This window comes from Hibiscus syriacus, unplaced genomic scaffold, assembly GCF_006381635.1.
Source record: "Hibiscus syriacus cultivar Baekdansim isolate YM2019G1 unplaced genomic scaffold, ASM638163v2 tig00111157_pilon, whole genome shotgun sequence".
Lineage (NCBI taxonomy): Eukaryota > Viridiplantae > Streptophyta > Magnoliopsida > Malvales > Malvaceae > Hibiscus > Hibiscus syriacus.
Window position 1 is genome coordinate 411,335 of NW_024063004.1, and position 12,314 is coordinate 423,648.

The following is a 12,314-nucleotide window of genomic DNA, read 5'->3' on the forward strand; positions in this document are numbered from 1 at the left end:
TGACCCATAGTAAAAAATAGCGGAAAATTTAAAACTTTTATTAAAACATGTAAATTATAAAATGATTTATCAATACGAAGAAATAAAACAGATTTTCAGACTCGTATATAAAACAAAATATAATTGCATGCCCTTAATCACATGTACCATACTCTGCAAACAACGCCGGAAGAACTCCCTTACTGAAATCGATAGCTGCACTGATACAATTCTTTTAACCTGCAATGGTGAGTAATAGAGTGAGCTTCAGAAAGCTCAGTAATACAGAACTACCAAGTGATGCTAAAGGACATGCAGATAAATGTGAAGCCATAATTTTCTTATTGAATCAAACGTATACTAGTTTGCAAGATAATCTTGGATTCCATTAGTAGAAACCATGAAGATCACAGTTCATAGGAAGCATTCATAGTATCACGTTTTCATGAGATCGAATAGGATGTCTAGTGTGTTCCAACATTACGATAAAATCATAGTAGGTACAATAAACGAGTAATAGTTCAGTAAATCATCACAAAATCATAATGAAGTTTCACTTTTGAAACTCATAGTTTAAATCCTTTTCATGTACACCATCCGTAGTTCATCAGAACTACGTCCGTAGGGCTTACCTTAAGCACACAGCAAAAAGGAAGCCACCTAAGCATAGGCTTTGGGCCTGTATCCTTAGGCCCGTAAGTCTATAGGGCTTACCCTAAGCACACGGCAAAAGGGAGCCAACCTAATGGAGCATCTTGGGGACCGTGAGCCTACCCAAAAGTCACATTAGGTCCGTAATCATCGTTATCATATATCAGTGAAAACCAATAATCATATATCAGTCATAGTCCATAAACCATCATCGGTAAGTTGGTGCATCATAAAACAGTAACCATAGATTTTAGTGTACCACATTTCAAAACAGATAAAACAATTATGTAGTACATAGGGAACACACTAGAGGATCCAAGTATTTTTCAGAGGCATTTTGTAATTATAGATAAGGATAACATGAAACTCGTGCAATTTGATCGGATTCTAAGAACAAGGTCCTATTGGAGAGAATCGATTACTAACGGATCTAATCAGACATTTAAAGTTGATACTTTAGAATTCCACTATGATTCATGTGCATCGGGAAAGTGTTCAGGAATAACCGGAGTGATTTGAGCTAATAAAATAGAAACGGAGTTTCCATGCATTTCAATTCATGTTGATCGATAGGTTTGTCGAACTATTCGAACTGAACAACTCTCAGAACTAATGCATGTCGACCCGTCAATTTATTATCTTTCCAGATATTCACTCTTTAATACTAACAATTCTTGTACATAAATCATCTTCATAATAATTGCTGAATAGATCTTCCTATGGTATTTATTTCATTTCCACATTTCAACGATATCAGAAAATAAAGACGTAATTGATTCATGGTTCATGACCCATAAAGACAAATCATCATGTACGTTTTATCAGTGGTTTCAAACTCATTCAATCACTTATTAAATCCTCAGTCATTGAGGTTACTTAGTTTGTTTAGTAAGCAAGTCTATCCCGGTTACTTTAGAGTTTTCTAGAATAATTCAGACGTTTCTGAATTTCAAGTACATGTTGTACTTCCTTTCAGTTCAATTTAGTCATATAATAAAGTCATTCTGGTATTCGTGGTTGATTTGTCTCATGAATACCCACTTATTAGTATTGTATGCGCTCTAGAGTTGAGCTGATCCAAGTACTTCCAGAATTATCATCGATCCAAATTTGAGAAAACGAACAAACATTCAAGTGGTACCTATATCATTCAGGTAATGATATAGCACTAGCGTTGGTTGATCACTTAAGTTGCGTTCCATAACTTTTACTGGTAGCACAACATCCATATTTATTTGGATTTCTTAATTAATCCAAGACATTTACTTATTCTAGGTCATAAGGGTATTTTGGTCATTTTGATGCTCAGTTTTATTCCATTCATTTCAGAGCTCAAGGGTATCCAATCATTCCTGAGCTTGGTGAAATTCTTGGTCATTTCCATTACAGGGGTATTTTGGCCATCTTACAGATTTAGAATATTTCAATCATTTTCTTTCGTCCAGTCTTATTATTTAATTCAAACTTATCATTTATGTCAGTCCATTCAAACTATTCTACAATATATCACCATCGATATATTATTCTTCATGTACTTACTCAAGTCAGAGATTTCCAGGTTAATGCATTCTCAGATGTTACTGACGGATTATCAGGAATTTTCCATACAAAAATAGGATCTCAACAATCAAATCAGTAATTTATCGGTTTAAAAGTAAATTCTCATGTTACTTTCTCATTCAGAGTCAACTTGGACTATTTTACCTCTCAAGGGTATTTTCATAATTTCTTAACCAGATAATTTCAGTATTAACTCTTAACGAAAATAATTATACTTTAGAGATCCAATGATTAATTGCTTTCCCAAACATTCTTTGATCTTGAAATGATTCTTTAACCGACTTCTAGTATTTTGCACAAACCCACTTGGGTTTAAAAACTTGTTATCTATATTTCCTAAGCAAACTAGCATTTCTTATGCACATATGAAATTTTACCGAATCAATATGTCTTTTCAGAGTTATTAACCAACTTCTAGGGACAATTCTTGTCATCTTACAATATAAGGGTATTTTTGTAATTTTATCCTACCGAAGTATACTCATAATTTCCCATCCAAGTACCTTTAACATTTAACCTTTGATGATATAAAATATAAGTTACAAATCCAGAGCTGATTTCTTTATCACCAATCACAAACTTGTAATTTAATTCTAACAATTCCTCAATCTCTTATATTAGTCACTCGATCCGTATTCAGTTACAACATTTCTACCACATTCATATCGAGTGTATAAATTATTCAACTCCACAAAAGTGATCAACATTATCTTATTTATGCATTTACCAATATCAACATGTTCCATAAAGCATAAAGAGGTAGTAAAGTATTACCTCGATTTTTGTGCAATACTGATTGATCATTAAATTCCATTCAAACGTCCTCAATCTTGAAATCATCTTCCAATATTTCCTCGGATCCATATCAATAGAAATTACATAAAAAACAGAGCTTAGTACTGAAAAACGGATCGAATCGGATGATAAATCAGTGAAAAACAGCTTACCGGTTCGAATATTGCGAAACGGACTTCGGATTCATATTTAGGACGTCGAAAACATAAAATATGACTTTTCAAAAATCTTGAATTTTCGGTCAAAGTTAACGGGTTTGACTGGTAATTTTGAGGCCTTCGGGTCCGAATTTCGAAAAACGGATTACGAAATCGGATTTGGAGCGTCGAAAAATGTTAGGATAGGTATACTCGGTCAAAGGTCGTTTAATGTCCGGTCAAAGCCGATCAAATTTCTGGTTAACTGTGGTCAACGCCGGTCAACGGTCGACCATTTTACACAAATATCACCATAACAGAAATTAATTACCAAATTAGCCACATTCTGTAAATATTTACGAAACTAACTCCCGAATTTTACACAAATAGCACCCAAACATAAATTAATTACAAAATTATCACCTAGACGATGCCCACTCTCGGGGGTGGCGCGTGCGGTGTGTGAACAGTGCTCCGGTGTCAAAAAATTCCCGAAAAAAATCCTAAAAATTATTTTAAGCGATTTTGAGGCACTTACCAAGCTCGGTTCACAATTTTCAACGGCGGAGAGCTCAATTCCGAAACGTCAGAAACTTTGACTGCTTCACCTCCTCACGCGTCACCACCGACGGAGACAAAGAGAACATCGGCAGACTCGGAACGACACAAGGAACACGATGGTGCGGGAGTTGTCGTAAACGAATGACCGGATCGTCGTGAATCGACGAAAAACCAACTAAAATTGAGTTATTACCGACGATACTTTCGACTGAAATTAACGACGAATAGCGACGATTCACGATGAAAGGTTTGACGGGTTTTGTTCCTCGGTCGACAACGAACACGATGGTGGTTTCAGTTCATCGATCGGAGGTCGGACGACGAGTAGATCGGAGTTGAAAAAAGGGTTGTTGAAGAGGAAAAACTGAGAAATTTCTACATAAAAACACACGGGATGTGGGGGTTATAATTCATCCCATAAAGAAAATGGGTAAACCATGAGTTTAGTTACTGAATTTCCTGCACTTCTTAAAATGATCTGTCAACTTTACGATTTTACAATTTAATCCTCAATGTTCTTCCAAAATACCAAATTAAATTCACCACTTTAAAATTCTTAAAATTTAGCCCCTAAATTAGGGTGTTACAAAAGCCATCACCTCAGCTTCGAGAGTAATACTCCTTTGGGTCATCTTCTAATTCAACTCATTAAGAACATGTTGTGTCTCGTCTTTAAATCAATTTTTTATGCACTCTAGCATGTCAAGATGTGACTCCACAACTCCCTAGATCTCCTTGGCCTTCTCCTAAAGTCTTCAAGTCTAGTGTCCTATTCTTCAACAATATTGAGATTTCCTCCCTCTTGTTCAAGGTGTCCATCAATCGTATTAAAAAGTTTGAATAATTTTTTTATTCAAAGCCCAAATATTAAATTTTATTCAAACTTTTTATTCTCGATATGATAAAATTTAATAAAAAAATTTATATTTTATTAAAACTCATCATATTGACGTGATAAGTTTGAATAAAAAATATTATTTGGGTAGACTCATCACCTCCACGTGACGCTTTTCTTGAACACTGTAATAATTAGAGTAGATCTAAAAATAAACTTCTATTTATCCTATTGAACTAATTAATAAAACAGTTTTCCCTATTGCGAAAAAAAACCTAATATTTGTGCACAGAACCCGAACTAGCAGATATTAGCCTTGTTGTGATTTCACAATCAAGCATATTCTATCCAAATAGCATCATTAATTCTAAAGAAGGCCCAGTCATAAATAAAAGAGTAAAGTATAGTAATGGTCACAGAATTTTTCAAAAGCTTTCATTTAGGTCCCTCAACTTTTAAAACTTGCAATATAATCCCCCAACATTTAGTCCGTTTGTAATATGGTCACTCAACATTTAGTCCGTTTGCAATATGGTTCCTGACGTAACTGTTGGAGGACTATATTGTAAACGGACTAAATGTTGGGGGACTGTATTGCAAGTTTTAAAAGTTGGGGGACCTAAATGAAAGCTTTAGAAAAGTTCAGTGACCATTACTGTACTTTACCCAAAATTATATGAGATCATATCCTTCTCCTCTACAATTCCTTTTGCATGTCACGTATTTCCATCGAAAGCAGATAAGAACCGAGTTAGAATCTAATACTGTTACCAAAACAACATGACAACACATAACAAGACAAAATTGAAGATATATTGGCATATTCTTTAGCAACTTTATTCATCATGTGTCTATGATAATCTATCTTATGTCTGAACATATTAGATGCCAAACATGCATGGGGCAATCTTTATTCCTATAATCTACAAAAAATGTAAATTATATCACCATCCAGGAAAAGAAAAGGTACCTTCCCATATGTACATTATATCTGTAACAAAATTCTGTAGGGAATTTGTTGCATTAATTAGGTGTTTGGCAGTGATTAATTTCCATCCTAAATGCAAGAAAATTCATCTCACCCACCTTATTTTGCTGATGATCTCCTAATTTTTTGCAAGGGAAATCTGGAATCTGTCATGGGAGTCATCACTGTTCTTGACTACTTCTATGAAATTTCTGGCCTCAAGCTTAATGTTGCAAAATGTGAAATCTTTACTGCTGGAATTTCAGTTACTCTCTTGACACTATTATTCATTCTTCTGGTTTTAAGCTTGGAAAACTACCAGTCAGATATATGGGGATACCTCTGGTCACAAGGAAGCTTTCGGTCAAAGACTGCCAGCCTCTCATAGACAAGATGAAGGTCAAACTCCACCAATGGTCCAGGAAGAAGCAAAGTTACGCTGGCATAATGGAGTTGATCAAACCAGTTCTTTTTAGTGTGGCAAACTTCTGGTGTAGGCAACTTGTCATGCCACAATATGTTATTAACAAAATCGAACAAATTTGTTCGAGATACTTTTGGAAAGGTTCCGACATTTCAGCAGTGGGAGCTAGAGTTAGCTGGGGTAAAATTTGCACCCCAAAGTCGAAAGGCGGACTTGGCCTTAAGGATATCAAGTCTTGAAACAAATCATGCATGCTACTACTCATCAAGAAATTACTTGCAGGGGAGGGTTCCCTTTGGGTAGCTTGGATCCTCAACTATCTAATCAAGGATCATGATTTCTGGCACATGGAAGAACCGAAGAACTCAAGTTGGATCCTAAGGAAAATCATGAAACTCCGAACACTGCTCGACCTCTTCTTGCATCCGGAGCTGTGACTACCAAACTGATTTGGGAAGAGGTTCGACAGAAAAATGTTAAAGTCCCATGGCATAAACTGATTTGGTTTTCATTCCACATTCCCAAGTACAGCTTAATCTCTTGGATGGTTATCTTGGATCGCCTTCCTACAAAGGATAGGTTGCTACGGTTTGGAATTGGAACTAATGATATGTGCATCCTCTGTTCCGAAGCAAGGGAATCCTGAAACCATCTCTTTGCTGAATGTAAAACAACTGCTTCAATATGGAATTCTATTCTTCAGCTCACAGGTATTCATAAACCTCTTATTACCTGGACTAATATGCTTACTTGGGCATATAACACATGGAAAGGAAAGTCCTTGCTTACTAGTATATTGAAGCTTTCTTGGTGCACTCTCAATTATACAATATGGGAAGAAAGGAATCAAAGACTTTTTCGAGGAACCTATAGATCCGAAGACGAGATTCTGGCCTCAATCAAAAAGACTGTAGGAATCTAACTTAACAATAGAGTTGTTAATAGATTTGATATAACTAATCTTTCTCTTTGTAATTCTTGGGGTATAGTATGATTTTGTGTATCTTGACACCCCTTTTTTCATGCTCGTTTGATTGTATTGGATTTGAAGCAGTTACTGCTTTCCTTGGGTAATAAAAATCTAAATTATCCAAAAAAATATGCCATTTGGAATAATACATTGTATTATCTACAATAGAATGCACTACAGCTAATGCTCTCTCTATATAAAGACATGAGATTTTGCTCAACAAATTAAACCTTCTTTTCTTCTAACCTTCATCGTCCACACAAACAGTTTACACATTCTTCCTTCTCTGGATTCAACTCAAATGGAAGCAACTCAAAAGAAGGGATTCTTCAGAGGCAGGTTAACCAAGTCTTTCTCTCTATTTACCAAGGCAAGGCCCATCAGCGAAAGCAGCAGCAAGGTGGTTCCCTGCTCGACGAAATCGACACCGAGCTATTCGTCGATTCCGAGGGTGTCGACCTATTCTTATGCTAGCTCGAAGCAGCCGACTAGCACTTTCCATGAACAGAAAAATATTGCGAATGTTGCATCATCAATGCAAAAGGTGTCGTATGCGTCTGCAATTGAGTATTGGGGTCATGGCAACGAAAACGTGGATGTGAAGGCCTCGAGCTATATTTCAAACGTCCGATAACGTTTCCAACTTGATAGAGTTTGATTCCACGTTACATGTCATATAAATGTATCTGATAAACCATAATTATGGTAATTATGGTCGGGCTTAAATAGCTAATTATTATTATTAGGGTAAAGTATAGTAATGGTCACTGAACTTTTCTAAAACTTTCATTTAAGTTACTCAACTTTTAAAACTTGCAATACAGTCCCTCAACTTTTAAAACTTGCAATATAGTCCCCCAACATTTAGTTTGTTTGCAATATGGTCCCCCAACAGTTACGTCGGGGACCATATTGCAAACGGACTAAATGTTGAGGGATCATATTGCAAACAGACTAAATGTTGGGGGATTATATTGCAAGTTTTAAAAGTTGGGGGACCTAAATAAAAGTTTTAGAAAAGTTCAGTGACCATTACTATACTTTATCCTAAATAAAAATACGTGGAAGCTACAGGATTACACAAAACATCGAAAGTGATATCATTATCAAGCATGTAAAGCTTCAATGATGAACCCTTACGTAGAACCATGTCATGTTCGGATAAACTTAAGAACGCCATACATTATCTGACATTGGAAAAAAGACACACAAACCCCAGATTCATTAGAAACTACTTCATCTCCCTTCATAGTACTCTCTCGGTTGCGAGATAAATGGCAAAGATTGAATATGCTCCACTCTTCGAAACAAGACAACTTAAGGGACGGATTCTTTTCAGGTCTGTTGCAGCTTCCATCTTGCTTGCCATCTCTTTCGTTTTTCTATATAGAGTAAGGTTTTTCCCGGTCGGAGGAAAAGTAGAGAGATGGACTTGGGCCGGCATGTTCGTGTCGGAGCTATGGTTCACTTTTTATTGGCTTCTCACCACAGTTTGTCGATGGAACTGTGTCTATCGTATTCCCTACATACACAGGCTCTCTCAAAGGTTCGGAAAAGAACTACCGGGCATCGACATATTCGTGTGCACGGCGGATCCGATGATTGAACCGCCGAGCATGGTGGTGAACACGGTTTTATCAGTGATGGCATATGATTATCCGCCCGAGAAACTAAACATCTATTTATCGGACGACGGGGGATCGGATTTGACGTTTTATGCCATGCTAGAGGCAACGAATTTCTCCAAGACTTGGTTGCCCTTTTGCTACAAGTTCAAAGTAGAGCCGAGATGTCCCGAGGCCTACTTTAGGAAAGCTTCTGTAGGAGTGGATGTTGAACAGTGGCGTTTTGTGAAGGTACTACGTCCAAATGACTCACTTTCTTTATCTTACATCAATTATTGATGTTTTTGACTTGCAATGTCAGTGCATTGATATTGATCGAGTACGTTTTTTGTCTCATCAAAGCAACATAACAATTATCAATATTTAATTCATTTTCAATTCATAATTTTTTAACTATAATGTTAATTATAGTATGAATGTTAATTTTTCAACTATAAATGGATAAAATAAATAAAAAAGTAATGTTAATGACGATTTAATAAAATAATAATAATTTAATTATAACAATAGAAAATTAACAATTGATTGATAAATAATAATTTATCTTGTTGATAATATTTTCTTTTAAAATTTAAGAGATTTTGTCAACTTCAACGGGTAATATATAAAATATAAAATTTTAAAGAAAAATACATCCAATTAAACTCATATTTTTATACGTAATTAAGTTATTATATTTTATAATTTCATATTCTAAAAAATATATCCAAAAAAATGGAAATTTAATTGATTTTGCATGTCTTCCAGCACCTTTTTAGTCATTTATTTATTGTATAATTATCTTGCAGAAACAATACGAGGACGTGAAAATGAGGATTGAAACCACAACAAAGTTGAACCGAATTCCAGAGCACATTCTGAAGCAACACAAAGGATTTCGTGAGTGGGACTTTGTTTCGAACAAAAGTGATCATCAAACCATTCTTCAAGTAATTAATCATTCTATGAACTCCTAATTAGTTTATGAATTAAGGCCTAAATAGTTGAGTGTTTTTAGCTAATGGTGCTGTTTTAGATCCTAATCGATGGAAGAGACCCCAATGCCGTGGATAACGAAGGAAACCCTTTGCCAACACTTGTGTATTTGGCAAGAGAGAAAAGGCCCCAGCATCACCACCATTTCAAAGCTGGAGCCATGAATGCTCTTGTAAGTGTAATATACACTACAGGTTTGAATACAGGGCAATTTGGTTTGCGTGTTATTGATGCTTTTTATGGTGAAAAATTAATAGATAAGGGTATCATCAAAGATCAGCAACAGTCCAATTTTTATGAACGTGGATTGCGACATGTATTCCAACAATTCAGAATCCATCAAATATTCTTTGTGCTTTTTCATGGATGAAGAGAAGGGAGATGAGATTGCATTCGTACAGTTCCCTCAGAATTTCGATAATATCACCAAAAATGATATTTATGGCAACTGTATTCGAGTGATACAAAAGGTAGTTAAGCCTATATCAGAATGGTTTTATTGCAGACAATGATTATCTGATCATATGGTGTATGATATTTGGTTAAGGTGGAGATTCAAGGACTTGATGCCAATGGAGGACCATGCTACATTGGCTCAGGATGCTTCCACAGAAGAGAGGCTCTTTGTGGGAAGAAATATGACAAAGACTATAAGGTTGATTGGACAAAACTAAATGATACTAAGGTTGAAGAAAGTGCAAGCCTCCTTGAAGAGACATGTAAAGTTCTTGCAAGCTGTACCTTTGAACACAACACACCATGGGGAAAACAGGTAGCATCTGTTCAGAATTTTCTTAACCTATGGCAACGTATACACACCCTGCAGAGGTACAGATGCTCGAACCCGGATCCTCAATTGTAATAAAAATAATAAGTTTTCTTTTATTGCAGATGGGTTTAGTATATGGCTTTCCGGTAGAAGATATTGTTACAGGGTTAAGTGTGCAATGTAGGGGATGGAAATCCATGTTTTTAAGCCCTGAAAGAGAAGGCTTCCTAGGAGTTGCTCCAATAACATTATTACAGACGCTTGTGCAACATAAGAGATGGACGGAAGGCCACTTTCAAGTTTTCCTATCAGAATACTGCCCCTTGCTGTATGGATATAGAAAGATCCCTCTTATGCTTCGGCTTGCTTACTGTCCTTACAGTTTCTGGTCTGCAAACTGCTTGGCAACGTTGTATTATGTTGTTGTCCCATGCCTTTGCCTGCTTAAAGGCATCTCATTGTTCTCCAAGGTATAAAGTTCCTAATATTTTAACTATTTATCTCGTTGGATGCTATGTGAGTGATTGTAAAACTATGGGAACCTGCAGATATCGAGCCTTTGGGTTCTCCCGTTCACATATGTTGCATTTTCGCACCGTGCATATAGCCTTGGTGAGTTCATATGGTGCGGGGGCACGTTCTTGGGTTGGTGCAATGATCAGAGGATGTGGTTGTTCAAGAGAACAACTTCATACCTCTTTGCCTTCTCTGAAACCATCTTGAAGCTATTAGGGTATTCACAACTAGCCTTCGTAGTCACCGCCAAAGTAGCCGACAAAGACGTCTATGAAAGATATGATCGTGAGCTGATTGAGTTTGGTGTTGCTTCACCGATGTTCGATATTTTAGCCACGCTTGCGATGTTGAATCTGTTGGGTATGTTTGGGGCAATCAAGAAGGTCATCATGTCTAATGTTTTGGACCAATTTGGAGTGCAAATTCTGCTCTGCTTGGCTTTGGTAACAATCAACTTGCCAGTATACCAAGCAATGTTTTTCCGAGAGGACAATGGCAAGATGCCTACTTCAGTTACTTACAAGGCTATTGCTTTCGCCTCGCTAGCATGTACTCTAGCCATTTATTGAACCACTTTTTTATGTGTTGGAATTTGAATCGTTCATGTGGCTCCCAGATATATGGAATATATAACAGAGCATTCATAAGACAAAGGGGACTCTCTCTCTCTCTCTCTATGGTTCTTTTGACCCCAAATAGAGAGAAACTTATAGAAAAAATCTCGACTGATCAATCACTCAAACCAGAAGATATGAAGTATGAAATTGTGAACCAGTATTTTCCCATAACAATTTTTTTTTCTCGGCAAAAATAAATTTTATTAAAGGTTAAAAAATCTCAAAACCAAAGTTGTGTGTATTCGTTAAAGTCTCCCTAAACTTATATGGAGGAAAAGAGTACAACACAACACAACTCGGTAAAAGAAACAACTCCATGAGATACAAATCCGACAATCGACGACCAAAATCAACAAGACATCCGAAGGCACTCGACTCAAAGTCTTCGGATTTGACCACCCCACCTTGAGACTCAATGCTTATCTCATTCAACATTGCAACAAACACTTCGAAAATTTACCAAAATATAATCCACTATAATCAAGGAACCACCATTCTACATGTTTATCAATGAGGCAGCGTTGACTAACCCATAGTCCAAAATACAAAAACCTAAACATGCAATCCCGCTCTCAGATTCTGAGTTGAAAGTAAAATCAGTTAGCTTCCTCGCCATTGTGCCTTGGAAACCAATGCTCGTTGCATTTCAACAATTGCAAGTGCATTAGCCAAATCATTACAAAGTCAAGTCTCGGTCAAAGGTAGAATGGGCCTTCCATTAAACAATGTACATTCTGTAGAATAGATCCAACTCCAATGGTAATGCAACAACATTCCAAATAAATTCAATGATTCAATAACAAAAACTGTTATTCAATCTACTTCGCCTCAGAAGACTTTGTAACTAATATAACAACAATTACTATTCCCAATATATTGTAATTTTATGTAAATAAAATACTAGTATAAATATTCTATTCAAGGTTAGGGTGA

The 12,314-nt window shown here is 36.2% G+C and overlaps 1 protein-coding gene across 1 annotated transcript; it reads left to right on the forward strand.

Moving 5' to 3' along the window:
- Positions 1-8,040: 8,040 nt before the first annotated feature.
- Positions 8,041-11,401, forward strand: LOC120154992 (cellulose synthase-like protein E6). Its single transcript, XM_039166588.1, has 7 exons — positions 8,041-8,735; positions 9,293-9,433; positions 9,520-9,651; positions 9,737-9,949; positions 10,027-10,251; positions 10,371-10,718; positions 10,797-11,401. The coding sequence occupies exons 1-7, from the start codon at positions 8,154-8,156 to the stop codon at positions 11,331-11,333; spliced, it is 2,178 nt and encodes a 725-aa protein (XP_039022519.1). The 5' UTR covers positions 8,041-8,153; the 3' UTR covers positions 11,334-11,401.
- The last annotated feature ends 913 nt before the right edge of the window (positions 11,402-12,314 follow it).